This window comes from Lampris incognitus, chromosome 2, assembly GCF_029633865.1.
Source record: "Lampris incognitus isolate fLamInc1 chromosome 2, fLamInc1.hap2, whole genome shotgun sequence".
In the NCBI taxonomy this organism is placed as follows: Eukaryota; Metazoa; Chordata; class Actinopteri; order Lampriformes; family Lampridae; genus Lampris; species Lampris incognitus.
Window position 1 is genome coordinate 33,628,422 of NC_079212.1, and position 26,879 is coordinate 33,655,300.

Below are 26,879 nucleotides of genomic sequence, written 5' to 3' on the forward strand. Positions count from 1 at the left end.
GACCAGCAGCGGCCAAGGGGTGTCATTCTACAGTTTTTGATGAGGCACTACCGAGATGGTCTCTGGAAAGCTGGGAAACACTCAACTTTCCTCCAAGAGAAGAAACTGCGCTTCAAGGAAGATTTCTCACCAGAGGACAGGGCAAGAGGTAGTCTGCTGTGGCCGTTGGTGGAGAAGGCTAGGAAAGAAGGCAAGCTAGCCTACTTTGTCGGGGCAAGAGCCTTCATCGAGAGGAAGGAGATTCATCCCCCAACAAACTGATGATCGCTAGTTAGCGTGCAGGTTTGATCAGTCACACATTCTGACATTGGGTTTCACATGTGAATTCACTCGATTCCGTTTGAATTGTTCAATAGTCTGACTTTGTAACGTTAACGGTAACTTTCAAAAAAGTGGAAAAAGATTTATTACTGAACAAACTGCCTTTATTCTCAGTCATATTTGAACTTTACTTTGTCCTAACTCAAGTTAATTACTGTGCATATGTTGTTCTCGTTTTTGCACTATACAGTAAGTGTGGTCTATATAATATAAAGTCGTTTACTAAAGTTGCTCTGTTATGTTTTAAATAAGGAGAGCGTTCTGCTCCAGAGAGAATACTACTCTTCAGTTCTCAGGATATAAAGCTACATAGCCACACTCTAGCTCACTGTAGGGCGTTCTTTTTTTTAATTTTTTTTTTCCCTCATCATTTCATCCTTAACAGATGTTTCGTTTAATGCTCGGGGCTTAAGGGACAAGGTAAAACGAAAGGCTATTTTTCTTTATGCAAAGAGTTTTAATGCTGACTTTTGTATTATTCAGGAGACTCATTCAGAGGCAAATGACTTAAAATTTTGGAAGTCACAATGGGGTGAAGAAGTATGGTTCTCCCATGGCTCGAATCATTCTGCAGGTGTCTTAACGTTAAAAGACAGGTTCAGTGGTAAGATCCTTCTCTACATTTCTGATCCTCTTGGTCACTTTATTTTTTTGGTTATCTCACTAAATGAGGAACTTTTTTTGCTTGGCAACATTTATGGGTATAATAATAAAAAAGAAAACATTGAATTAATGGAAACATTGAACAATAAAATAGAATATATACAGGGTAAATATACAAATATGAAAATGATCGTGGGTGGAAACTTTAATTTGACTATAAATGATACGATTGACAGATGGCCTGCAAAGGCTAGTACCAAACCAAATGCCCTCTTGATAGACTTCATACACAATTTAGGTCTTACAGATATTTGGAGACTAAAGAACCCAAATATGATCGATTTTACATGGGGAAACAAAACCGGTTCTCTTAAATCTCGAATAGATCTATGGTTAATATCTGATTCTATGGTGGACTCCACACTCAGAGCTGTAGTCTTACCGTCCCCTTATCTGATCATGAAGTTATTCTATTGGAAGTGGCTGTGTCTGCCTGTCACCAAACAAGAATGAACTGTGGTTACTGGAAGCTAAACAACTCTTTATTAGCACATACATGTTAAGAAAGGGATATCTTAGAGAAAATAAATAAGTACTGGCAACTAGGTCTTACTCAAAACGCTTTTAGTAAAAATTAGGAACTCCTCAAATTCGAACTCCGGAAATTGATGATGAAATTAGGAGCTGAATTAGTCAAGTCCAGAAGAGAAGAAGAAACCCAATTAATTGCAGATATCATCACAATAAATAACTTGGCACCTAATAATATGTTGGAGGAGAATAAAGTAAAATTAGCAGAGTTACAACTCAAATTGGACAACATTTACATTCATAAAGCAAAAGGAGCCTTTGTACGTTCCCGGAAAAAATGGCTCAAAGAGGGAGAACAAAATTCATCTTATTCTTTTAAACTAGAAAAACACCATCAGAAGAATAATTGCTTAATGAAATTGAAAATTGATGATTCGGTCATAGATGACCCCTAATGATTTCTAACCACTGTGAACATTTCTACAACAAACTATATGAATCCAAATCCTCAATCTCTGAAATACACAATTATATCCAAAAATTAGAAGATGTTAAAGCATTAAATGATAAAGATTCTATCGACAAGCTCAAGTCTAATAAGTCTCCAGGGACTGATGGTCTAACAGCTGAATTCGATAAAAAATTCTCTAATGAATTATCTCCTTTCCTACATAGGGTATTCATGGAAGCTTTCGATAATGGATATCTCCCTCCTTCCATTAATCAATCAATTATTATTTTGATTCCAAAGCCACATAAAGATAAATTGCTTATTGATAATTGGAGTCCAATTTGCCTCCTCCAAAATGATTACAAGATAGTACCCACATGTACTATAAGGATGCTCTTACTGATATAATAGATGAAACCCAGTCAGGTTTTATGGTAGGTAGACACATAACCAACAACATTAGACATGTTCTAGACATTTTAGATTATTCAGACTTGGTGGACGATGTGGGATTTATTTTTTTTCTTAGACTTCTATAAGGCCTTCGACACGACAGAGCATGATTTAATTGTTGAAGCATTAAATATATTTGGCTTTGGTAGTACATTTTCAGATGCAATTAGAACCCTCTATAGAAATAGCAATTGTTCCATTAAATTATCACATGGCACTTCTAAAAGATTTAGCATTAATAAAGGTCTTCATCAGGGTTGTCCAGTTTCACCATATCTCTTTTTGTTTGCTATGCAAATTCTCTCGATTCACATGAAAAACAGTGGTATCATGGGTATATCCATTGCTGATAAATCTATCCTCATTAGCCAATTACCTGATGACACAACATTATTCTTAAAAAATAAGGTCCAAATTAAAAAATCTATTGATGTAATTAATGTCTTCTCCAAAGTTTCTGGTCTCTTTTTAAACATAACAAAAAGTGAACTACTTCCCATTAAGACATGGGATGATGAAAGAATACAAAACATACCGGTGAAAAACATAGTCAAATATCTAAGTGTAATCATAAAGAGAAACAAGAACCTCAGAGCACTAGAAAATGTTCATCCTTTGATCAAAACAATAAAGCACAGATTCAATCTCTGGCTTCAGAGAGATTTGTCAATTTCTGGAAGATATTTTGCTAACAAAGGTACAAAGGTAGAGGGGTTATCTAGACTTATTTATAATGCCCAAGCAATGGGTGTACCCAAGGATTACTGTAGTAAAATAGACAAACTTTTATTTAATTTTATTTGGAAGAGGAAACCTCACCTAATAAAAAAGAGTGTGTTGATGAATAAACCATGCTCTGGTGGTATCAATGCATTAGATTTCTCTACTTTATATGTGACCTTTAAGATAAACTGGATCAAAGCCTATCTCAAGAATCCAGCCTCAATCTGGAATTTTATACCCTCTTATGTTTTTAATTCTTTCGGTGGTCTACCCTTTTTGTTAAGATGCAACTATGATATTTCCAAGATTCCACTGAAACTTTCAACTTTTCATAAACAAATGCTCTTAAACTGGTCATTAATGTACAAGCACGACTTTTCTCCTCATAAATATTTTATATGGAATAATACTGACATAAGTTTTAAGAATAAGACTCTATTCAATAAGAGGTGGTTTGACAGAGGAATACTTTTAGTTAGTCAACTATTCAGCTCAGCAGGCCATCTACTCACATGAAAAATTCCTTAACATGTATAATTTTCCTGTCAGTCCAAAGGATTATGCTGTTGTGTTTGATGCAATCCCTTCTGGAGCCAAAATGTTATTATCATCTGCGCCCAAAGGAGATGTTTGTATGAGTCCTTCCTTAGACCCTGTTAACATTTATATTGATTGTGAATGTCCTTTACTAAGTGTCAAAGCTACTAACCAGCGCATAAGGAATATTATTGTTAGGGAAACAGTTACTCCTCTCTCTGGTGTTTTCTTTTGGAATAACATATTTGACAACATTCAGTGGAAATTTTCATAGCATCTCTCAAAATAATACTTGTTAACTAACAAAGTTAAGGAAGTGTCATTCAAAATAATGCACCGCTGCTACCCTGTTAAGAACTACTTTTCTAGATATAGGATTGATACTGATGTTAGCTGTAGCTTTTGTAGAAATGAGGATGAATCCTTAACTCATTTTTCCTGGGAATGTACATATAGCGGCATCTTCTGGACTGATGTTAATAACTTTATACATAGGAAAATCACTAACGTCAATGTGAAAATGGAGCATGTATTATTCGGAGTAACTAAAAATGACCTTGAGAATGTCCAATTTTTACATATGATTAATCTTCTTTTAATTTTTGATAACTATCATATCCATACCGGCAAATTTACTGCCCATAAACCCAACTTCTTTATCTTCAAAGCCATTTTTGACCAATATTTAGATACTCTCAAACTTAGTAAACACAGTAAAGCCATCAAAACTAGAAACATTTGTGAAACTATTTTGCCTTCCTGAAAATACTGTACTGAGCCCCCCAGTTTATACGATTTCATTTTACACAACCTTTGCTTTTTGTTTTTTTCCTTTTGGAGTATGCTTTGTTTTCTTTGTAGCTTGCTATTCATTGTATAATTGTACATCTGTTCATTGTACATTGTATTATTTGAATTGTACTTATTTTGATTAATAAAAAGTTTTAAAAAAAAAACCACTGGCTCTGGGGAAGAAAAAAAAACTACCCTCTGGCTCTGAAGGATGCCCAGGCTTCCGGTGGAGATGGCGCTGTGAGTAGACGTGTTTTCTGCAGCGGAAGTTTGGCGAAGGCAATTCTCTCAAAATTCTACACATTAAATAACAATTTGCACAGCAAAAGACTGATCTATGTTCTCCTAAGGAACTGATTCAAGTTTTTCGACTGCTAAAGTAAGTCTCTCTACATTCAAGTAAGCTAGCTAAGATGTCCACCCAAGAGTTAGTTGCCGTGTGGAAGGTATGGATGTAGATCTCTCCAAACAAAATAGAAGAATTAGTCAAACTCACTCTTACGCCTGTAAAGCCATAACTGGGGGGAAATGTGAATCCATCCCAGATAAAAGCCAAGCCAACAAAAAATTGATGAATGCTCTGTCACCTCCTGAACCAACCCTGATTGAAGTGCAAAATAAAATCATACAAATCCTCTGGGAAAATCAATGAAAGAGCAGATCAACTCGAAGGGATGATCAAGAAGAACTCAGCTGAAATTGAGAACGTGAGTGAGGCTCTTAATTCACAGAGATGTTGTGGAATTAAGGAAGGAAAGTGATATGCTGAAAATAGAAAATGTGGAGTTAAAGGAAAAGATGGCACACTAGAATCAAGAGTTAATGAACAAGAGTGATAGAGCCGAAGATGGTGTCTACGCCTGTAAGGTGTAGCTGAAAATGCCAGAGTCAGATAAATCTGCAGTGCAGTGATTCCAGAGACGGAGAAGAATGAGGTGGCAGCAGCGGTTGACATAGCACACCATCTTGGTTGACTTAAAACCGGGGAAAAAAGAAATATGAGTCCACACCCGATCATCATGAGATTTGTGTCGAGAGCAGCGAGGGATCTTACATGTAAGCATGCCAAGCAAAGCGTCTTTCTGAAAAGTCATGGATACAGCTTCAAGGAGGATCTCACCACCAGTGACAAAGCAGCAAGGAGTCATCTGTGGCCAGCGGTGGAGAAGGCAAAAAAGGAGAGCAAGACTGCCTACGTCAGTGGAGTCAGAGCGTTTATTGATCGTAAAGTGCCTCCTGATGGAAAGCAAAGCTAAATGAAAACTAACATGACCACAGTATTGCTGACACTGAAGTTGATAAATGTGATGGTGAAGAAACGCCACTATGGTTATGATAAGGTTTGACTGCGAAGTTTAGATTGTTTATCGCTATTCAAAAATCACTGAAACTTCAAAAGTGACTGCTGTGAATATAATCTTGCATATGTTGTGAAATTGCTAATCCTACACGTTCAATATGAGAGAATCCTATAGCCTATAGGAAAAGGTTAAGTTCAGTCTATACAAGTCATTTTTTTCCCTTCTTTGTTCTATAAATGTCAGGGGTATACAAAACCTACTTAAGAGAAAAGCTCTTTTTTATATGCAAAGATAAAGGTGCTGATTTTCATTTTCTTCAGGAAACTCATGCACGTTCAACAGATGGACCGTTTTGGAAAAATCAGTAGGGGAGTGAGATGTGGTTTTCCAATGGCAGTAATAGTTAAGCAGGGCTCGCCATTTTACGGGATACATTTAGAGGTCAGATATTGCACAGTGAAATTGCATGTCTGGGATATTTATGCCACCAACAATAAGTATGGTAATTTAGCACTGTGTCAAGATATTGAGTCAAAAGAAAAGAGAAATGCTGAATTTGCAGCAATAAATAAGTTGATGGTAAATGGCACTATAACTAATGATCCTAAAGTAATTACTCAGCATGTAGCTCAATTTTATCAAATTTTGTATTTTTCAGCCCTTGCACCTACTCATATTGAATTCTTCTAAGACAATATTTCGATAGAGACAAATAAAATAAATGATGACTTTAGAGATTTTTGTGAAAAGGAGATATCTTTATCTGAAATTATTGAGTGTATTAAATGTCCTAAAGATAAAATCTCCAGGTATGATGGTCTGACAGGGGAATTTTAGAAAACCTTCACCTCAACACTTGCACCTTTCTTACTAGCCATAGCCATGTTAAGAAAATCTATTCAAAAGTGTGAGCTTCCTAGTACGTTAAAGTAAGGGGTCATTACATTAATTCCCAAGACAAACAAAGATAGACTACACATTGAAAATTGGAGACCTATTAGTGTGCTTAACAATGAGAGCAAATTATTTGCTTTAGTTTTTGCTAAGAATAAAACAAGGATTAAATCAGATAATAGATGAAGAGCAATCCGGTTTTATGCAAAAGAGACGTATAAGTGATAATATTCATTTGATAGATTATAATAATCTAATACCTGATGAAAGTTTTATTTTGTTTATCGACTTCTACAAGGCTTTTGATACAAGTGAACATGAGTTTATCTTTAAAGCCATTCCCCTTTTTAGTTTTGGAAAATATTTTCAAAATGCAATTCAAACACTATATAACGGCTGTTCCAGCTCTGTGAAGTTAATGTATGGTATGTCAGAAAGATTTAACAGTCATCGTGGTATTAGATAAAGCTTTCCAGTGTCTCCATTTCTATTTTTGTTAGTTACCCAAACAATGGCTACGCATATATATATATATATATATATATATATATATATATACACACATGTATATATACACATATACATATACATACATACATACACACACATATATACATATATATATACACACACACAAACACACATATATATGTATATATATGTGTGTATATATATATATGTATATATATATACATATATACATACATACATACATATATATATATATAAAATCACCCTTCCTGGGAATAAATGCAGTGGGGAAGAATTTCAAACTTTGTCAACTAGCAGATGATACTGCAATTATCCTGAAAGACCAAAGTCAGGTTTCAAAAGCAGTGGCTTGTATAAATGAGTTTACTAATGTTTCAGGTTTAAAAATTAACTTGGATAAATCTTGTCTTATTCCCAATTAAACCTTGTGTTCTGTCAGATTGTTATGGGATCCCAATTAAAGAAAAGGTGACTTACTTAGGTATTGTTATTTGTAAGAATTTTGGAACAATTATCGAAATTAAATTTTGACCCTATTATTGCAAAAACAAAATTGAAATTGAATTCGTGGTTAATGAGAGATATTTCCGTATTTGGTAGGGTTATGTTATCCAAAAGAGATGGAATCTCTAGATCAGTATATGTATCATTGTTGCTCAGTGTCATTGCTAAGGAATCGGATAAAATGCTATATGACTTCATTCGGAGGAAAAAACCCATTATCTTTAAGAAGTTATCAGAGGCAGTAAAGAACAAGGTGGTCTTGAAGTCTTGGATTTTAATTTATTGAATAACACTTTTAAGATTAAGTGGTTTATATAACTTTTAAAGAATCCCAACAGTATCTGGTATGCTTTTCCCACATATTTAATTTAATTCTACTGGTGGCATTAATTTTTTTTTTTTTTGTTAAAGTGTACTTTTTCTGTTGACAAAATCCTAACTGAATTAGCTAACTTCCATAGACAAGCTCTTTTAGCATGGGTATTGGTATATAGTAAACACAATTTCAGTCCTCGTAGATACTTTATCTGGAATAATAAGGATATTTTATACAAAAATAAATCGCTGTTTTATCGCTCATGGTATGACAATGGAATCTTACTAGTTGGTCAATTGGTAAATAGTAAAGGTGAGTTACTGTCAGTCAGAATTTCTTCAGAAATTTAAGATACCAATCACACCCAAAGAATGTGCTATTATTTTTGATGCAATTCCCATGGGTTCTCTTCAGCTTTTAACGAGTTTGTAACCTTACAGAAATGAACAATATTAGCTTTAAGCAAATCTCTATTTGAGATGTTGATATTTGCAATAAAACATGCACTAACAGACACATCAGAAATGCTTTGGTTTGGACTGTGTTACACCTCCTGCAACAAGATTCTTCTGGTCTTCTATCATGAGGGATTTACAATGGAAAAAAAACTTGTTGTATTCTACACAATTATTGTATTAATAACTAAGCGAAAGAAGTATCCTTCAGATCTTACATCGAATTTACCCTGCTAAAGAAGTCTTGGAAAGATTTAAGCTAAATATGGAATATACTTCTGTTTTTTGCAATTCAGATAGAGAAACTATATTTCATTTGTTTTTTCACTGTGCCCATTCAAAGTTATACTGGGTTAATATGCAAGACTTTATAAATGGAAAAATGGGTACTAATGTACAGATTAATGTATTTGATGTGATGTTATATTTTGTGTTTTATGGGATGGACAGCAATATTACCGATATAATTCAGCTTTTGATTATTCTTGGTAAATTCCACATCCACAAATCTAAATGGTCTGACTCCAAACCCTGCTTTCATCGTTTGTTGTTGAACTCCAGCAGAATGGCACCTTAATTGAAAATGGGAAAAACAAAAAAGCTATAAAGATTTTCGATATTTTAAAGAAAGTACATTTTATTTTAACTCTGACAGGACTTAAAACGAATTGACTTTGAACTCCCCAGGTATGTAAAAAAATGTATTATTATTTTCCTGTGCATGACAATTGTTTACCTGTTTGTTGTAAATAAAAGTTTTTTGGGAAAAAATTATCTTGATTCACAGAGGCAGTCACACTTAGTTAGCTCCGGGACTAAAGTTTATTTGTATGTTCAGTTGTGTTAATAAACGCCATTAGCCCCCCCCCCCTCTCAAAAAAACAAACAAACTCTGGCTCTGAAAAGTGAAGCCAATGCGGAAGTGCATTAAACCTGCATTCTTTCTATTGGCCAGCAGGGGGCAACTCCACTGGTTGCAAAAAAACAAGCCTGACTTCATAGACTCCCATGTTAAAATGCCCAACTTTACAGCAGAAATAAACATATTTACAACCTGGTTCATAAAACGGTTTGGTCTCTACAGCTAATTTCCCCCACCGTGAGGGGGAGTTTGTGCATGTAAACATCAAATTTAATTTAAAGTCACCATCATTTGGGTGAGCTTTATGCCAGTAATGAGATATTCAAATATTCTAGCCAGTAATATTACCCCTTACCATGCATGTGAAAAGGTTTTGTGTGTGTACTTACTCTCCCTGTGCAGGTATACAGGATCCTGGAGGAAGCACAGCTTTGATGCTCTTTTGGTCCTTGTTGTCTGCTATGAGAGTCCACTGCTGTGTGTAGCAAAGTCTGGAACCTCGAACTAAATCATTCAGACTCCATTCTGGGTATGGAAAGGGAGAGGCTTATGAACATGTAACACTAACATGTAGTTTCATTATATTTTCTCATACAAATGACGGTATAAAAAGCATGTATGAATACTGAATAGTACTAGATTTGATAGACAAACTAGATTTTATATTGTTTTTCTCTGTGGCATTTTGAGCAAAAACAAAGTTATTTTATTCCCTTTCCCACTTGATATTCCTAGATATCCAGGTACCCTTCAATTCCTAGACTCTGTTGGTTTTCTTGCTTTAGGACAATGTGTTCCCCTCATGTCTTCTGTATGAGCATCACACCAAGTCAAGCTCCTTTATGTGCAAACTTACATGGCAATAAATAATACTTGCAAACTTAACAAAACTCACAAAAGTTATAATAACACCTTATTTATCCATACACCTGTGTAAATTAAATATGTACTTGACACTAAACAAGGGTAGCAGTGCAATTCAGTGGTTTCTAAAGGAGGATCTGAAGACCAAATAGGGGTCCTGCGGGGGATTTCAGAGGGTTCTCAGAGCTAAAAAAAAAAAAAAAGAAAGAAAAGAAAGAAAGAAAAATACGAAAAGCTTAATATCACTACAGTTTCAGCCACGACATAACGAGCACAATAAAACTATTTATATTGAGAGTATGACTGTTACTATGTGTTACTATTAAGGCTGTATAAAAAAATCATATTTAAGAGACCAATAGTCATTATGTTGCATTTTGGACAAACTCATAATATAGGTCTAGTGTGGTACCTTGATCTGAAAAACCGATCAGAAAGCCCCTTACCCTAATTGGTTTAATATATGCTGCTGAAGCGAAACCTTACTCTCTACCACCAGCAAGTTGATGATTTGAGACTAAGACACAAACCGATACAGTAACTCTTAATGTCGGGGCAGAAAAGCAACAGAGAAAGTGTGGGTCTGGTTATAATGGTATGTCAGGTATCAGGATAACTGGAACAAATGTTTTCTTTGAGGAAAAAAAAACAGAGGAAAACGCCTACTTATAGCACACCCCTATTCTACTACACCTGTAATAATACGGGTTTGCAGTCTCATACTAATTTCCATATTGTAGCGACTGGAGAGGGCGCTCTGACTGCCAGCAGCTCTGCGCTGAGGGAGCACAAGGCATTCTGGGACTGTTAACGTTTGTGTTAAAATTGTTGTTTTAGTGATGTTGTGTTCATGTTTTGGTTATTGTGGTTTTGTTGTGTGTCTGGAGGTTCGACTCGGGCTAAGTAGACAGCCATTTTACTGGCGGGCTGAGTGAGTGACTGACTGTAGGACAGTGGCTAATGTTTCCAGAAGTGACCTCAGCGGGTAAACCGCTGTTTGGCAGCCAGTTCAATGTGCAAATAAAAGATCATTCCCGCGGGTCGTGTGGTGCATGGGGCCACGGACATCGTCATTAAAAGGAAATCTCTGCCTCTCGACTCCTTCTTCCACACCAGCTCGCCACAATATAAACTTTATTCCTTTCTTAATTTACACTTTTCTATCTTGCTGCGTACAGGTGTATTTTACAATGTTACAATTTAATTTAGCAGGCGTTTCTACATACATCTCAGAGTTGATACTAGCGCCGCTCGATTAATCTAATCGCAATCGCGATGCCAACCTGCGCAATTGTGTAACCGCAAAAGGCTACGATTTAATTAAATAGTAAAACGTGTGCGTGTGAACCTCTGTTTGTGTGCAGTGTGCATATCTACACCCGTAATTAAGAGCTGACCAATCAGGCTCTGTTTAGGCAGTGAAGCGTGAGCAGTCTAAGGTCACGTGGCTATCCAGTGCGCTGTGTGCAGACCAGAAAGAAGGATAAAATGGATACCGATGACAACGAGCAGGTTAACGCCGGTGAACCGGTAGCAAGAAACGAAAAAAACGCGACCACTGTTATATGGCAATATTTTGGATTCAAGCTCAGCGACACTGAGCAGAAAGAGGTACTGTGTAAAACATGCAAAGTGGGCATGAGTTGGGTTGATCTGAGCTGGATATTGATCTGTTGTTGTAAGGATGGACTGGCTGGGATGACAAGGAGCTCAGTCTTAGACTGGTTAAACTGAAGGTGGCGTTCTTTCATCCATGCAGAGATATCAGCAAGGCATGACGATATCCGTGCCGAGACTGTGAGGTCATCTGCTGGGAAAGATAGGAAGAGCTGGGTATCGTCAGCATAGCAATGGTATGAGAAACCATGGAAGTGGACGATTGTACCAAGTGAGGTGTTGTATATTGAGAAGAGAAGAAGACCGAGCACTGACCCTTGAGGCACCCCTAAGGTCAATCCTGGACTTTTTACGTGCTTATTTTATACAGGTACTCAGTCTTTGTTCTGCTAATCTTTAGTCCTCTAATCTCTAGTGCTTTTCTCGAATCTTCAAGAACTTTCTCTCCTTGTCCTTGTTTACTAGCACAAGGTCATCAACAATTATCATGCTCCATGGTGGCCCTTTCTTAAGATGTTTTGTGAGGCTGTCCATCAGTATCACAAACAGGAAAGGGCTCAACACCGATCCTTGATGCAGTCCCACCTTTACCTCAAACTCGCTTGTTGTTCCCACTGCACATTGAACTACAGCCTCACAGTCCCTGCACATGTCCTGAATTATGCTGATGTAATTTTCTACCACTCCCTTTGCCTCAGGCAATACCACAACTTCTCTCTCAGTACTCTTGTCATATTACTTCTCCAAATCAATAAATATGCAGTGCAATTCTTTCTGTCCTTCAATGTATTTTTATTTTTCAGCTTATTCCGTTGCCTACCAACACAGGGATCTCCGGTTCAAATCCCCGCATTACCTCTGGCTTCGTTGGGCGTCTCTACAGGCACAATTGGCCGTGTCTGCGGGAGGGAAGTCGGATGTGGGTATGTGTCCTGGTCGCTGCACTAGCGTCTCCTCTGGTCAGTCAGGGCACCTGTTCAGGGGGGGGGGGACTGGGGGGAATAGCATGATCGATCCTCCCACATGCTATGTCCCCCTGGTGAAAGTCCTCACTGTCAGGTGAAAAGAAGCGGCTGGTGACTCCACATGTATTGGAGGAGACATGTGGTAGTCTTCAGCCCTCCCAGGATCGACAGAGGGGGTGGAGCAGCGGCCAGGACAGCTCAGAAGAGTGGGGTAATTGGCCGGATACAATTGGGGAGAAAAAGGGAGGAAAATCCCACCAAAAAAAAGAAAAAAGAAAAGAAGAATGTATTTTTCAGCTAAGGTCCTGAGTACAAATATTACATCTGTGGTACTTCTTCCAGGCATGAATCCAAATTGTTCTTTCCGTATAGTCACCTCCTTCCTAAGTCCCACTTCAATCACTCTCTCCCATAACTTCATTGGATGCCCCATCAATTGTATCCCTCTGTAGTTGTTGCAACTTTAAGCATCACCTTTTTTTTTCTTGTAAATTGGTACCACTATGCTTTTTCTCCATTCACCTGGCATTTTCCCAGTCTGTATTATATTGTTGAAGAATCTGGTCAGGAACTCTATGCTAGTATCGCCCAAGTATACCAGACTTCTGGTATACTGTCCAGACCCACAGCTTTTCCATTTTTCATTCGTTGAACACATTTATCACCTCATCACTTGTAATCTCTCCCAAGTCCTCTTCGTTCCTTGGTGGTTCACCTGTCCTTCTTTTGTTATTCTCTTCATTCATTTGGTGACTGAAATAATCCCCCCCCATCTCTGTAAAATATCCTCATCTTTTGGCAGTACTCTTTCAGCTGCGTCCTTGATCAGTTTTACTTGTTCAGCATCCTTGCTTGCTCTGTCTCTCTGTTTGGCTATTCTATATACGTATATTCTTCTCTCCTTCCTTTGTATCTAGTCTTTTGTACAGGTTCTCATATGCTCTTGCCCTTGCTATCACTACCACTCTCTTAGTGTCTTTCTTAGCGTTCTTGTATTCATTCTTGTTTTGGTCATTCTCACTTTTGTCCAGCTTCATTTTGGCCAACTTTTTCTTCTATATACAGTGCTACACTACTTCCTCCCACCACCAACTTTTCTGTCCCTTCTTTTTACCCCCTGAGATTCTCGCCTGCCTGTTTCCCTTAGTCCTTCTGCTGTTCTATCCCAATCTAGTGGCAATCTATCTCCCAACAGCTGAAAAGAAAGACTCTTTTTGGATAAAAACTGGCATCGGGGCATAAATGATGACATACAGACTGAACTCTTTGTCCCTGCTCTCATTTGAAAGAGAACTGATGGACTTGTTGGACTATAATGAAACAATTTCAGTGTTCACCACCAAGCCCTGTCATCTCCTGCTGTAATCATCAAAAGTAAGCTACAATTTACAATTTCAGACTGTAGTAGCCCATTTCAATATTATTGTTTATTGGGTATAGTTTTGTTGGTGTACAACTGGAATTTATACTGGTGTGTGTGTGTGTGTGTGTGTGTGTGTGTGTGTGTGTGTGTGTGTGTGTGTGTGTGTGTGGTTTATGTGGCCGCCGTCCCAGGCTATGTTCAAGTGTCATCTTTATCCACAGATAATGATTAATGATGCTGTTGCGTCTATCAACTGTGTGTGTGTGTGTGTGTGTGTGTGTGTGTGTGTGTGTGTGGTGTGTGAATGAATACCTGGCTGTCGTGTCAGGCTATGTGACACTGTTAATGTTCGTCTTGGTGCCTGTAACATTACCTCTGATGATGTATAAGGCTTGCATGATTAAACTGTGTTTCATTCAGGCAAGTATAGTTGTAATGGCCTATGTTGGTTAACATATGCGTTTCAGAACCTAATAAGTGTGATTGGTCTTGGACAGGCTAGGCCCACCTGATTTTCTCTGTGCCCACCCACACTGTGATTTCTGCCTACGCCACAGGTAGTATTGTATTTAGAAATCACGTCAGGACACAGCGCTGTCGCTCGACACAACCTCTACGTTGCATTCTTTATTTAGACTGACACAGCATCACAGGCAGACCCGATCAAACAACCCAGAGTCCGCAGGCATCACCAATCGATCCCAGCACAATAGAACAGCACCAAATCAAATGCAGCACTGTCGATGTGTGCAGACATAACATCCCCCCCCCCCCCCCAGCAGGATTTCAAACATGAAAGGTTGACACAAAGTCCTCTAGGTGGCCAGGGCGTAAACGTGTGCGAACAGGTCGCGGGGCGGCCTGAGGCTGGGCAGGCCGAGGTGGGGAGGGAGAAGGCAGGGGAAGCTGAGGCCCAGGAATGTCTGGGGCCCGTGTAGGAGCTGCATGAAGCCCCGGGGCATCTCGCCATGCTGAGGGAATGGCTAAGGTTGTGTCACCAGCTGTGTGTGGCGGAGCTCACACCTTCCGTAGACGACTGGAGTGCCATCGCTGAGGAGGTAAGTGGCTGGGCCCAGCTGACGGGTGACTTGTAGAGGAGAGGACCAGTATGAAGCCATTTTATTGTCCCTGTGGGGCCTGCGGACCCTGACCCAGTCTGACACATTGATGTCTGGCACCCTGGTTCGTTTTGACTGGTCAAACCGTTGCTTCATCCGCATCTGCTGACGAGTGACTGAGGCTCTGACCCCAGAAGGAGGTGCCTGGGGTGTGGAGGGGCGGAGCCTGTCATGGGGCATGCGCAGTTCCCGGCCTAGCATGAGAGAGGCTGGGGAGACACCTGTGGTCGAGTGCTGTGTGGCCCGATAGTGCAGCAGAGTGTGACGGACAGCCTGCGTGAAAGAGCACCCTTGGGCCATGTGTGCTCTGAGGCCGTTCTTCAGTGACTGGTGAAAACGTTCAACGCCGCCATTGGCCTGGGGGTGGTAGTATGCAGTGCGTATATGACGGATGCCCTTGCTTTCGAGATAAGCAGTGAACTCAGCAGAGACCAGCTGAGGGCCGTTGTCAGTGGTGATGGTCTTTGGGAGGCCCCAGCGAGAGAAAAGAGAGTCCAGGAAGTCGATGATGATCTGTGAGGTCACAGTGCCGGAAGTGGTGAGTTCAGGCCATTTTGAGTGTAGATCGTAGGCGACCACCATGAAGCGTTGGTGGTGGGGAACTCCATGGATCTCACCACAAATGTCCAACTGCAGGTGTTCCCAGGGCTGAGAGGGCCAGGCGAGAGGTTGCAGGGGTGGGGGAGCCTGGTGGCCAGTCTTGCCACTCACAAGGCAGGCAGAACAGTCCTTCACCAGAGCCTCAATATCTCTGTCTATCCCCGGCCACCACACCAGGTCTCGGCAGCGCTGTTTCAGTTTCACAATGCCCAGGTGGCCTTCATGCGCCATATTCAAAACACGTGCACGGAGAGCAGCTGGGACCACTGTGCAAAACCCACGTGCCACGCAGGTGTCGTTCCAGCAGGAGAGCTCCTGTCTGACTCGGGCGAACGCAGCCAGCTCCTCTGGGACCTTGTGAGGCCAGCCATTCTGGATGTAGGTGCGGAGCTGGGAGAGGACAGGGTCCTGTTCGGAGGCTGCCCTCAGCTTCTGCAGAGAGACAGTGGCCTGAAGGGGTGTGTGTATTTGGACAATGTCCTTTTCCACACAGTCAGTGTCCGTCTGTGGAGCTGGGGTGGAGACAGAGCGAGAGAGCAGGTCGGCGACAACATTGTCTCTGCCTGGGGTGAACTGCAGGCTGAAGTTGTACTGGCGGAGGCGGTCAGACCAGCGGTGCAACCTCAGGGGTTTGTGGCCTGTCCCAGATGTGGACAGCAGCGCTGTCAGGGCCTGGTGATCTGTCCTGAGGGTGAAGGAGCGGCCATAGAGGTAGAGGTGCCACCTTTCACAAGCCCAGATACAGGCTAATGCCTCACGCTCACCCACTGAGTACCGCTGCTCGGTCAGGTTGAGGGCACGGGAGGCGAAGGCGATGGGCTTCTCCACACCGTTCTGGGTTTGAGACAGCACAACCCCTATCACTGTGGCTGATGCGTCACAGGTCACAAAGGTGGAGCTGGAGATGTCGAAGTGAGCCAACACTGGTGGTGAAGTCAGTTGAGTCTTGAGATCACGCACAGCGTCACTGCATGCCTTTGACCACACCCATGGCTCGTCCTTACGCAGCAGCTGGCGCAGGGGGGCTGTGGTCGCAGAGTACTGGGGAAGAAACCTCAGGTAGTAACTTGTCATACCCAGGAAGGAGGCGACCTGGGCGGCCGAGCTGGGCTCAGGGATGGCCTGAATGGCGTCCACGTTGGATTGTAGTGGAGTTACACCGCTCGCTGACAGCCGGAACCCCACGAACTCGATGGCTGGCACAGAGAGGACACATTTCTCAGCATTGAGAGTTAGCTTGTGCTTGGACAGGGCTGCAAAGACCATGTTGAGGCGCTTGTCGTGGATTTCACTGGTGGGCCCGTGTACCACTATATCGTCCAGATAAATGGCCACGTCCAGTATGCCAGCCAGCACGGAGACCATGATTTTCTGGAAGCAGCTAGGGGCGGAGCTGAGACCGAAAGGCATCCTGGTGTAGCGAAACACTCCTGCATGTGTCACAAAGACTGTGAGGTTTCGGCTGCTGGGGTGGAGGGACACCTGTAAGTATCTCTGTCTGAGGTCGAGCTTGGAGAACACCTCAGAGCCATAGAACTGAGCAGTGAGTTCTTCTGGGGTGGGCAGAGGATACTTATCAGGGACCACTGCCTTATTTACTGCACGTAGATCGACGCAGACACGCAGGCCCCCCGACTTCTTCTTAGCCACCACGAGGTTTGAGACCCAAGGTGACGCGTCCACCAGTTCAATGATGCCAGCTTCCAGCAGTTGTTGCAGCTCGGCGGAGACCCCATCACGGAGAGCCAACGGGATACGGCACAGTGGTTGGATGACAGATTTCACAGCAGGGTTGAGGAGAGGTTCATGGGCGAAGGCGGAGAGGCAGCCCAGCCCCATAAACAGCGATGGCCACTTCTGCTGCCAAGGTGTCGCAACAGTCAGGATTGCTGCCCCCCTTGTGTCTAAGAGGGAGAACCCCAGAGCGGAGAACCGGTCCAGGCCCATCAGGTTGGCCCCACGGCGTGCCACATGAAAAACTGCATTGGGCACCAGCTTGGTTCCATAGCGGACAGTCACTTGGAGAGAGCCAACCAGATCGATTTTGGAGTCACCATACCCACAGAGGACAGCTGAGGGTGCGGACAGTGGCAGTGAACCGAAAAATTGACTGTAGGTATCTACATTCAGGAGAGACACACCTGCACCGGTGTCCAACAGCAGGGGGATGCACACATCATTAATGTTGACTGTGCATGATTTGAATGACACTGGCCCAGAGCTCACCTTGTGAATGACAGCGGTTGAAGACTGGGGGGTGTGGCCCTCTGACCCAGCCGGGGAAGATCGACAGACGTTGGCAAAGTGATTTTGCTTACCGCAGCTACGGCATGTCTGGCCACGGGCAGGGCAGTTGTGAGCCCTTGAAACATGAGACCGAGATCCACAGTTACCACAGGACTGTTGAGGGCGGGGCCGAGAACGCCGTCGTTGCAGTTGCAAGACGTCCCCAGTGGAGTTGGCGCCCGCCTCGCTCTGGCTGGGTTGCGTCCCGAGGGGCAGCCGTGAGTAGAGGGAGGAGTCGTTGGCAGCTTGACTGGAGGTGGCCACTTGCTGTGTATTTAGCATAGCAGCACACTCAGCTGCTCCCTCAACCTGTTGTAGTGCGATGGTAATTGCTCTGGACAGCAGCAGATCTTCTTTTTCCAGCAGGAGAGTCTCACGCACCTTTGCGTTGTTGGTGTGTTCGATTAGCTGGTCGCGAACCATCTCGTCCTGAAGCGTGCCAAACTTGCATGAGCTAGCTAGCCCTCGCAAATTAGCTACATACTGCTGCACAGACTCACCAGGCAGTTGGTGTCGCTGACGGAATATAAATCGCCGAAGGAGGGCACTCTGTGGAGCAGCGAAATGGGTGCTCATAAGTCCCGCAGCTTCGTCAAAGTTTGTGACGTTCCCCAGAGTCCCGAGCACACGATGACCCTCTGCTCCCAAGCAGTGTAGCAACAGAGCCGTCTTCCTAGCCTGGCTCACGTCGTCGAGCCCTGAGGCGATGATGTAATTTTCAAAACTATGTAGCCAGCGAGTCCATGGTACCGGAGGCTCGCCAGGTAATGCCAGGAAGGGGGCAGGTGGTGGGAGAGAGATATCAGCCATCCTCGTCGCCAATATTGTATTTAGAAATCACGTCAGGACACAGCGCTGTCGCTCGACGCAACCTCTACGTTGCATTCTTTATTTAGACTGACACAGCATCACAGGCAGACCCGATCAAACAACCCAGAGCCCGCAGGCATCACCAATCGATCCCAGCACAATAGAACAGCACCAAATAAAATGCAGCACTGTCGATGTGTGCAGACATAACAGGTAGACCGGTAGTTTTATTTAAAAAGATATACACTTTATGACCCATTTCTATGTACAAGGAGCATGCACACTTCCCATAAAAATAAAATAAAATAGATGACTGGCCCATACGCACCGCTCTCACGCCTGGAGCAGCGGTTTCATTGAATATAGTTGAAGCTAGTAGCGATGCGCGGCTCGGGGTTTTTTAATACCCGCACCCACCCGACCCGTTATGAGAGCCCATCCGTAACGCCCGACCCGCTAAAATATGCGTCAATTAACCACCCGAACCCGACCCGCAAACCTCCAGATTTAGCCCCAGACTGCAGCAAAGTGAGCAGCGTTGCACTATTTCGTTCCTGGGCTGTTTGCCCAGCATACTACAGACTGCAAGGCATAGCCAGCTGAATATTAGCCTGTTAACTTTTCTCTAAGTAAGTCCGCCGTGGCAGCCAGCCTCTTCTTTCTGCTGGTGTAAACAAAAGCTACGGGGAAAATCTCGCCGGAAGCCTCAACACTAAAAAAACAGATGCACTGACCAAAACCATCATCGCAAACCGATGATAAAACTGCGTGCGTGCGTGCGTGCACGTGTTTGAGAGAAAGAGAAGGTGGACTAGTAATGCGCAGCCTAGCCTGCTGCGCACAGCATTTCTGTACGTTATTTATAGCTTACTCGGAAGGCTGCTGTTGTAGGGTAATGTTATGCAGCCAACAGCTCCCCCTGGGGGCACTGATTGATGTATACTTGCCCTGTGTAACATGCCTCAGTTGCGTTATGGGCACAGCCGGTGAATACATATTACTAAGCGACACAGCCCGACTCTGTCTGTTATTTATATGCACCTACACTTGCAACATGGTGTCAGAAGCTGTATTGGAACCCAACGTGAGTCTTACGTTGCCTGTTGCTTGAACAGTGTGCGTTTATTTTTTTACTAAGCGTAGCTAGAAGTTTCAGTTAGCCTGCTAGCATTAGCATCGAGCCAAGACGATGGCTTCCAATATTCCGCCGCCGGAGCCCATGAAGATGACTGGGGATCTTCACAGCAACTGGGCTAGCTTTCGATCAGAGTTTGAGGATTATTTGCTTCGACCGGGATCGACAAGGCAGAGAAGCCGGTGCAGGCAGCGACGCTCCGGAGGCTAATGGGGAAGGAATGCCTCCATGTTTACGTGCACAACCTGGGACTCACAGCGGAAGAGCAGAAAGACGCCGGAGCGATACTCGACAAACTGGGGGAATACTTCACACCTACCAAAAACGTCATTTTTGAGAGGTATGTGTAACGGGGGCAGTCCTATGCTGTTCTATGCTGGTCAGCCTGCAGCACGCCCGTCACTCTCATCATTAGCTCTGCGTTGTGTTCTATTTTCGGTGGGGCCCCAGGTGTTGTTGGGGGGGTTCTCAGTCTCTCATCATCATCATCATCATCATCATCATGATCAAGGAAGGAGGGGGGACACACAGGACTCTATTTGGCCCACCTTGCCATTTATTTTGGTTTCAAACCCTTCGACAAACGTCCAGTCCTCCAGCGGGAGCGGTGTTTCTTACGGACGTGGGGGTCGAAGTTCAACCGCTGCCCGGACTTCACTCGTGTGCGTTAGAAGGAGAAACCGTCCACGGGACTCCGATGTAAGAAAGGATAAACAAGTATTTTATCCCACAGCTTGCAGTATCTTCTTACAGGGATACTCAAGGTTACGTTCTCCTCAACCAGCAAAACTGTCCTACGGTAAGAAACACGTGTGGCTCGGCTCGATCGCTGCTTGAGACTCCTCCCACAAAACAAAAATGGCCTCTCCCGCGTTCCCTCTTCCGTGTACCCACAAGACCTCTCTCTTAAAGCGACAGTACACGTATATGACGGTCGTTGTAAAACATACATAAAAGTAAATAATGACATAAAATAAAATGTAGTAAACACAAATAACAGCACACAGACAGGATTTGGTGATATTTCATACTCAAACAAAATAAAATAAAAACATTAATTTTAACCTGGTTACATTCACCCCTCTTGAAATTCACCAACATCCTGACAGCAGGATAAAAAGAGAAAGAGGAAAGGAAAAGCCCATCACTGACTACTGGCACAAGTGAAAAGAAGGACCTAGTCCTCCAGTCAACTTAGGAGCTACCTCGGTTACGAGGTTCAGAAAATAATGAGGTTGATCAAGTCACCACTCTGGTGTGCCCCTCTGCATCCTGAATCTTGTAGACGTGGATATTGGGGTTGACACCGACAACCGTGTACACTCCGTTCTCCCATTTGTCAGCCAACTTTCTCTTCCCTCGCTCACTCTGGTTCGCAACCAAAACACGATCCCCGACAGACAGGACAGTGCCCTTGGCATGTCTGTTGTACTGTCGCGCCTGATGCTGCTGCTCAGCCGTGGAGTGCTTCTGAGCGATCTCCATTGCACTCCTTAGACAGGAAAGCAGAGACTGAGCATAAGAGTCATAGTCAACAACGTGAGGATCATGCAAAACCTGCCTGAACATAACATCCACCGGCAGTCTTGGGACACGCCCATACATCAGGAAGAAAGGTGCATAACCCGTGGTCTCGTGAACAGTGGCATTGTACGCGAGCGTGAGAGAATGGATCTGCTGAGGCCACTGTTGCTTCTGCTGAAGCGGAAGGGAACGGAGCATATTCCCCATCGTGCGATTAAAACGCTCTGTCCCGCCATTACCCATAGGATGGCAGGCCGTCGTGTGGGACTTCGCTACACCCGCCAACTTGAGAAGCTCTGCAATCAGGTTGCTCTCAAAGTTTGTGCCCTGGTCAGAATGTATTCTCTCCGGAAACCCGTAAACACAGAATACATGATCCCAGAGTTTCTTGGCGACCTGCTTCGCTGTCTGATTGGTGCAGGGGAACGCGTGAGCAAGCATAGTGAAGTGGTCAGTAACCACTAAGACATCGACTGACCGCTGCTTACTGTCCTCAGCGGACCAGAAATCCATACACACAAGTTGCATCGGTGCGGAAGTTTTAATGCTCTCCAGGGGCGCGCAAGCAGCTGGCTCTGGGGTCTTCCCAAACACACATCTCCGACAGCATCTGACATATGCTCTGATATCCCTCTCCATGTCAGGCCAATAAAAACGCTGCCTTGCAAGAGAGAGAGTACGGTCCTGGCCCTGATGACCAGCGTGATCGTGGATGCCAGACAGTGCCTTGTCTTTCAGACTCAGAGGTAAAACATACTGAGACCTCCTCTGCTTGGACACTGGGTCCTTTGTCACCCTGTACAAGACACCATCATTGACTTCCAACTTCTCCCACTGTTTCAACAGCCTGAGGACCTTCTGGTCAGCACCATGCCTCTCACGTCTCGATGGCCGCTTCCGAACAGCGACAAAGGGCAACACCTTGGAGATGCAGGGGTCCTGCTCCTGACTCAACCTGAGCTCCTCGGTGGATAACATTGGCAGTGTATCCTGACCACCCGACAGATGCTGAACGTGCTGGACCAAACTGAGTGCTGTGAATACTGATGCATCAGGCCAGTCACATTTGGCTTGACAAAAAGCCCTGACCTCAGCTGCATCACAAGCAAACCCAGATCGCGCACTACTCACTGTTTGGGACTGGCAACTGAGTCTGAAAACATCCTGCACAGAGTCCCCCTCAACCCCGTCGGCTTCCTGAACAAGGGCCGGGTAGGGCTCCCTAAGTAGCCTCTGACTGACGGGCTTGGAAAAAGGGTCGCGACTTAAGGCATCCGCCACCACGTTTTTCTTCCCTGGCAGGTGTTTGAGATCGAAAGTGTAAGACGCCAACTTAGACACCCAGCGGATCTCACACGCGTCAAGCTTCGGCTTCGTTAGGAGATAAGTCAGCAGATTATTATCTGTCCAAACGGTGAAGCTTTGACCCTTCAGCCAGTGGCTGAACTTTTCACAAACACTCCACTTCAGCGCCATGAACTCCAGTCTATGAGCTGGATACTTCCGCTGTGAGGCACTGAGGGACTTGCTTGCAAAACCAACAGGTCTGGCCTTGGACTCTCCTCGGGGCACTTGAGACAGCACCGCGCCGAGTCCGTCCAAAGACGCATCGACCGACAAAATGAAAGGCACCTCAAAGTCTGGATGGGCAAGCACCACACACTCCAGTAACATCGTCTTCAACAGATCAAATGCTTCCCCACATTCCACCGTCCAGTCTGCGGAGGTAAGCTTACGGAAGCTGCCATGGGGCTTCTTATCCTTAGCCGACCTCCCCCTCCTCTTTTGTCCAGCTGTAAGGGCGAACAGGGGCTTAGCCACGGAGGAGCAGTTCGGGAGGAAATGCTGGTAGTAAAATACCATACCAAGGAAAGATTTGATCCTACGAACAGAAGGCGTGCACCCATCACCTTCCATGAGATCCTGCACTGTCATGTTGGAGATGACCTCTACTTTGGAGGGATCGACAGACACACCTCCGCCATCAACCACGTGGCCCAAAAACCGCACCCGCTTCTGCAGCAGATGACACTTTTTCGGAGCCAGTTTCAAGTTGTTCTCCCTCAACCTCTGAAACACAGTGCGGAGCCTCGACAGAGCCTCAACCTCTGATGGCGCGAAGACAAGAAGATCATCAAGATAGCACAAAAGCTTCGTGAAGTTCAGATCCCCAAAGATCCCAATCATCATTCTCATGAAGGCTGCAGGGCTATTACAAAGGCCCTGTGGCATGCGATTGTATTCATGCAACCCAAGGGGAGTCGTGAAAGCAGTGTACTTCTTGTCATCTTCATGCATTGGGATGTTGAAGAAGCCAGAGGTGAGGTCCATCATACTAAAGAGGCAGTTACCACCCAGCGCGGCAAGACAGTCCGACTGGTGTGGCAAGGGATGAGCGTCTTTCAAGGTCCGAGCATTCAGCCATCTGAAATCAGTGCAGATCCGAAGCCCGCCATCCTTCTTCCATACCATAACCAGCGGTGAAGCGTATGCGCTCGAGGACTTCCGGATAATCCCTTTCTCCTCCATATCAGTGAGAACCTGTCTCAACTTCTGATAGTGGGCTGGGGGAACCCTCCTGTAGGGCAAGCGAAAGGGGCGCTCATCCACCAGATGGATGCGATGTGTGTATCCTGTGACCTCGCCACAGTCCAGAGAGTCCCTGGAGAAGATGTCATGGTACTCGGTGAGCAGCTGAGTGAGCTGGGACTTGCATGCCTCACTAACCTGACAGGAGCTGAGGTCAATGTCACTGAGTCCGAGCTCTGACAAACTCCTAGCCGGCTGGACAGGGGGACAGGCACTACCTGTGGCGTTGGACTCATGCCTCCCCGCAACTGATTGCAGTCCCTGGAAAACATTAAAGTCCTCAATCGCCAAGCATGGAAACACATCGGCCAACTTGCAGTTCCTTTTCAGCGTGATGGCTTTGTCAGATGGATTGACAACAGTCATGGGTACCCACCTATCACCCCAGAGCGGTGTGACAAGTCGACCTACGAGGACACCGCGTGGCATGGCCTTGGAGTCTGTCGGCTCCACAACAACAGTGCTTCCAGCTGACATAGGCACCTTAGCAGGAAGTCTGCCCCAGACTAAGTGCTCGTGCCTCGGTAAGAGTGTCACGGCCTGGGTGAGCTTAACAGTACCTATCTTCTCAGGAACTGCACCACCCCTCCAGCGCTCTACATTCGTGAACATGGACAAGAACTGTCCAACGTCAGGACTAGACGGATGTTCCTGTCTGAACGCGATGTCCCAGTACTCAGTACCACTCTTGAGTACATGGGCCACATGTTTAATGACGTTTGTGCCGACTATCAGATCATCATGCTGACCGGGCATGACCAGAGTGGTAATGACAAAGGAAACACCATAAAGCTGCATGTTGAGGTCATAAAAACCATCAGGCCTAGTCTCCAGACCACCGCAGCCAATCAAGACAATGTTCTCTTCAGGCTGCTGCTTCTCAGGTAAAACACCCCCAGAGCGGAGCTTCTCTACTGCATTTTCACTGATACTGCATGACATAGAGCCAGTATCCAACATGCCATTAAGCTGCACACTCTGGTTGACAAGAACAGGAGCATAGAACAAGTCACTGAAAGCCTGAATCCTCTGTGTCGCCTGAATGACCATACGCGAACCCTGAGGTGCTTTGGAACACTTGTCATCATACCATTTAGCCAAGTCGGAGACATCAGTGAGGGATACATCTACATTACCCACACCATCCCTCTCTAGGTGTGGGTTTAGTAGTTTAACGGACGAGACTGACAACGAGCTCTTCCACCAGGCTGAGAACGGAGCTGGTTGGGCGGCTGAGGGTGAGGACAGTCCCTCTTCCAATGACCAGGAGACAAACAGTTTATACATCGGTTCTCCCGGCTGCAGTGGGAAAATGTGGAGTGATCCGGAGACTTACAAACCCTACACAACCGCTGCGGTGCGTCTGGCACCCGCCCTGCGGCGCTAGCTGGCGGTTGAGTCCGCGTCGGTGTCTGGACCGCAGCGCTAACTGGAACCTGAGTCTGCATTGTGACCAAACGGTCTAGCAAGCTCACCAAACTCCTCATATAGTCATCACCGCCAAAGACAGGTGCGGGAGACGGTGTAGGACACCTTGCACAAAATGGTGTAGAAGACGCATGAGCCGGGACAGGAGATGGCACCACCGGCACGGTCGTGTTCAAGTCGGGAGCCACGTCGACTACAGGGACATGAACCTGTGAATGGAACCTACGCTCTACCGCGCCTGCTTCACGTTGTCCACCTGCAGCAACACGGGACTTCCTCTCCAGCATGTGCTCATCAAGCCTCTCTTGGATCTCGCTAGCAGACCATTTCCCTGCGGACTTGAACTTAAAAACATTGGCAAGAGACTGATCTGGACAGTGTTTGATAAACATCATGCTTACCTCGTGGCTTGGCTCTTCAATACTACGGCCTTGCCGCTTCAAGCATTCGTCAGCCACCTCCACTGTCTTATTAAGCCTAATTCAATACTCCATAGCGTCCTCACCTGGCTTGGGCAGCGTACTGTAAAAGTCCGCCAGGGGCATGCTCGAGTATGTGAAGTCACTAAAGTGTTGCTTCAGTACATCAAAAATAATGTGGGGGTTCGCTATGTGGTCGACAGATGTGTTGCGCAGCTTTATCCTCACCACGTCCCTTGCTTTCCCCATAAACTTAGCTAGAATCTCATGTGACTGCTCACTAACTGGAATGGCTCGCTTCCTCAAATACAAAGTCATAAGGCTCTCCCACTCATGAACTGTAAACTTATCAGAGCTATCGCCCCTGAAAATAGGAAGCTCCCTAGCGTCTGTCTGCATTACTACTCTAACACTAGCCACTGTCTCCGAACACTGTTCAGCAGACCTAGCACTGTCTGTGTGTGTGTTTCTAAGCATTTGTTTTTCCTGTAGCTTAGCAGTGATTGACTCTCCTATCTTCTCTGCTAACTGAGTAATGAGCATTGCTAACTCACCCACTGGCTGCTCGCTGTTACCTAGCACAGCCCCTTCGCTGATACCTGGCCTGGCCCGTTCTATGTAGCGTGTGGAGGTGAACTGAGGAGTGCCAAATGTGGTCAGGTCTCTAGGTCCTGGTGCTCTGGTGTCTGGTTCCCCGCCCTCTAAGAGCTGCCCGAAACTCCTACCTACACCTAGCCGTAAACCCCCACCCACATCTAACTGGTACCCCCTCTCCATAGCACACTGGCGATCCAAAAGATCCTGATCAGCAATGTTACCCCCACCTACGTACGAACCACCCTCTGCCATGTTCCTACCTCTAACACTCAGATAAAATAAAAAATAAAATAAAAAAGTGAAAAGCTCAATTCATTTAAATAATTGAA

General features: G+C 44.5%; 1 protein-coding gene across 1 annotated transcript in view; it reads right to left on the reverse strand.

The window, feature by feature from the left end:
- The window catches only part of zgc:136971 (S9 family peptidase), a 56,297-nt gene that overhangs the window by 27,305 nt on the left and 2,113 nt on the right, over positions 1 to 26,879 (reverse strand). The window contains exon 2 of the mRNA XM_056299437.1: positions 9,625 to 9,760. Coding sequence (XP_056155412.1) covers positions 9,625 to 9,760 — 136 coding nt within the window. The remainder of the gene's footprint in view (positions 1 to 9,624; positions 9,761 to 26,879) is intronic.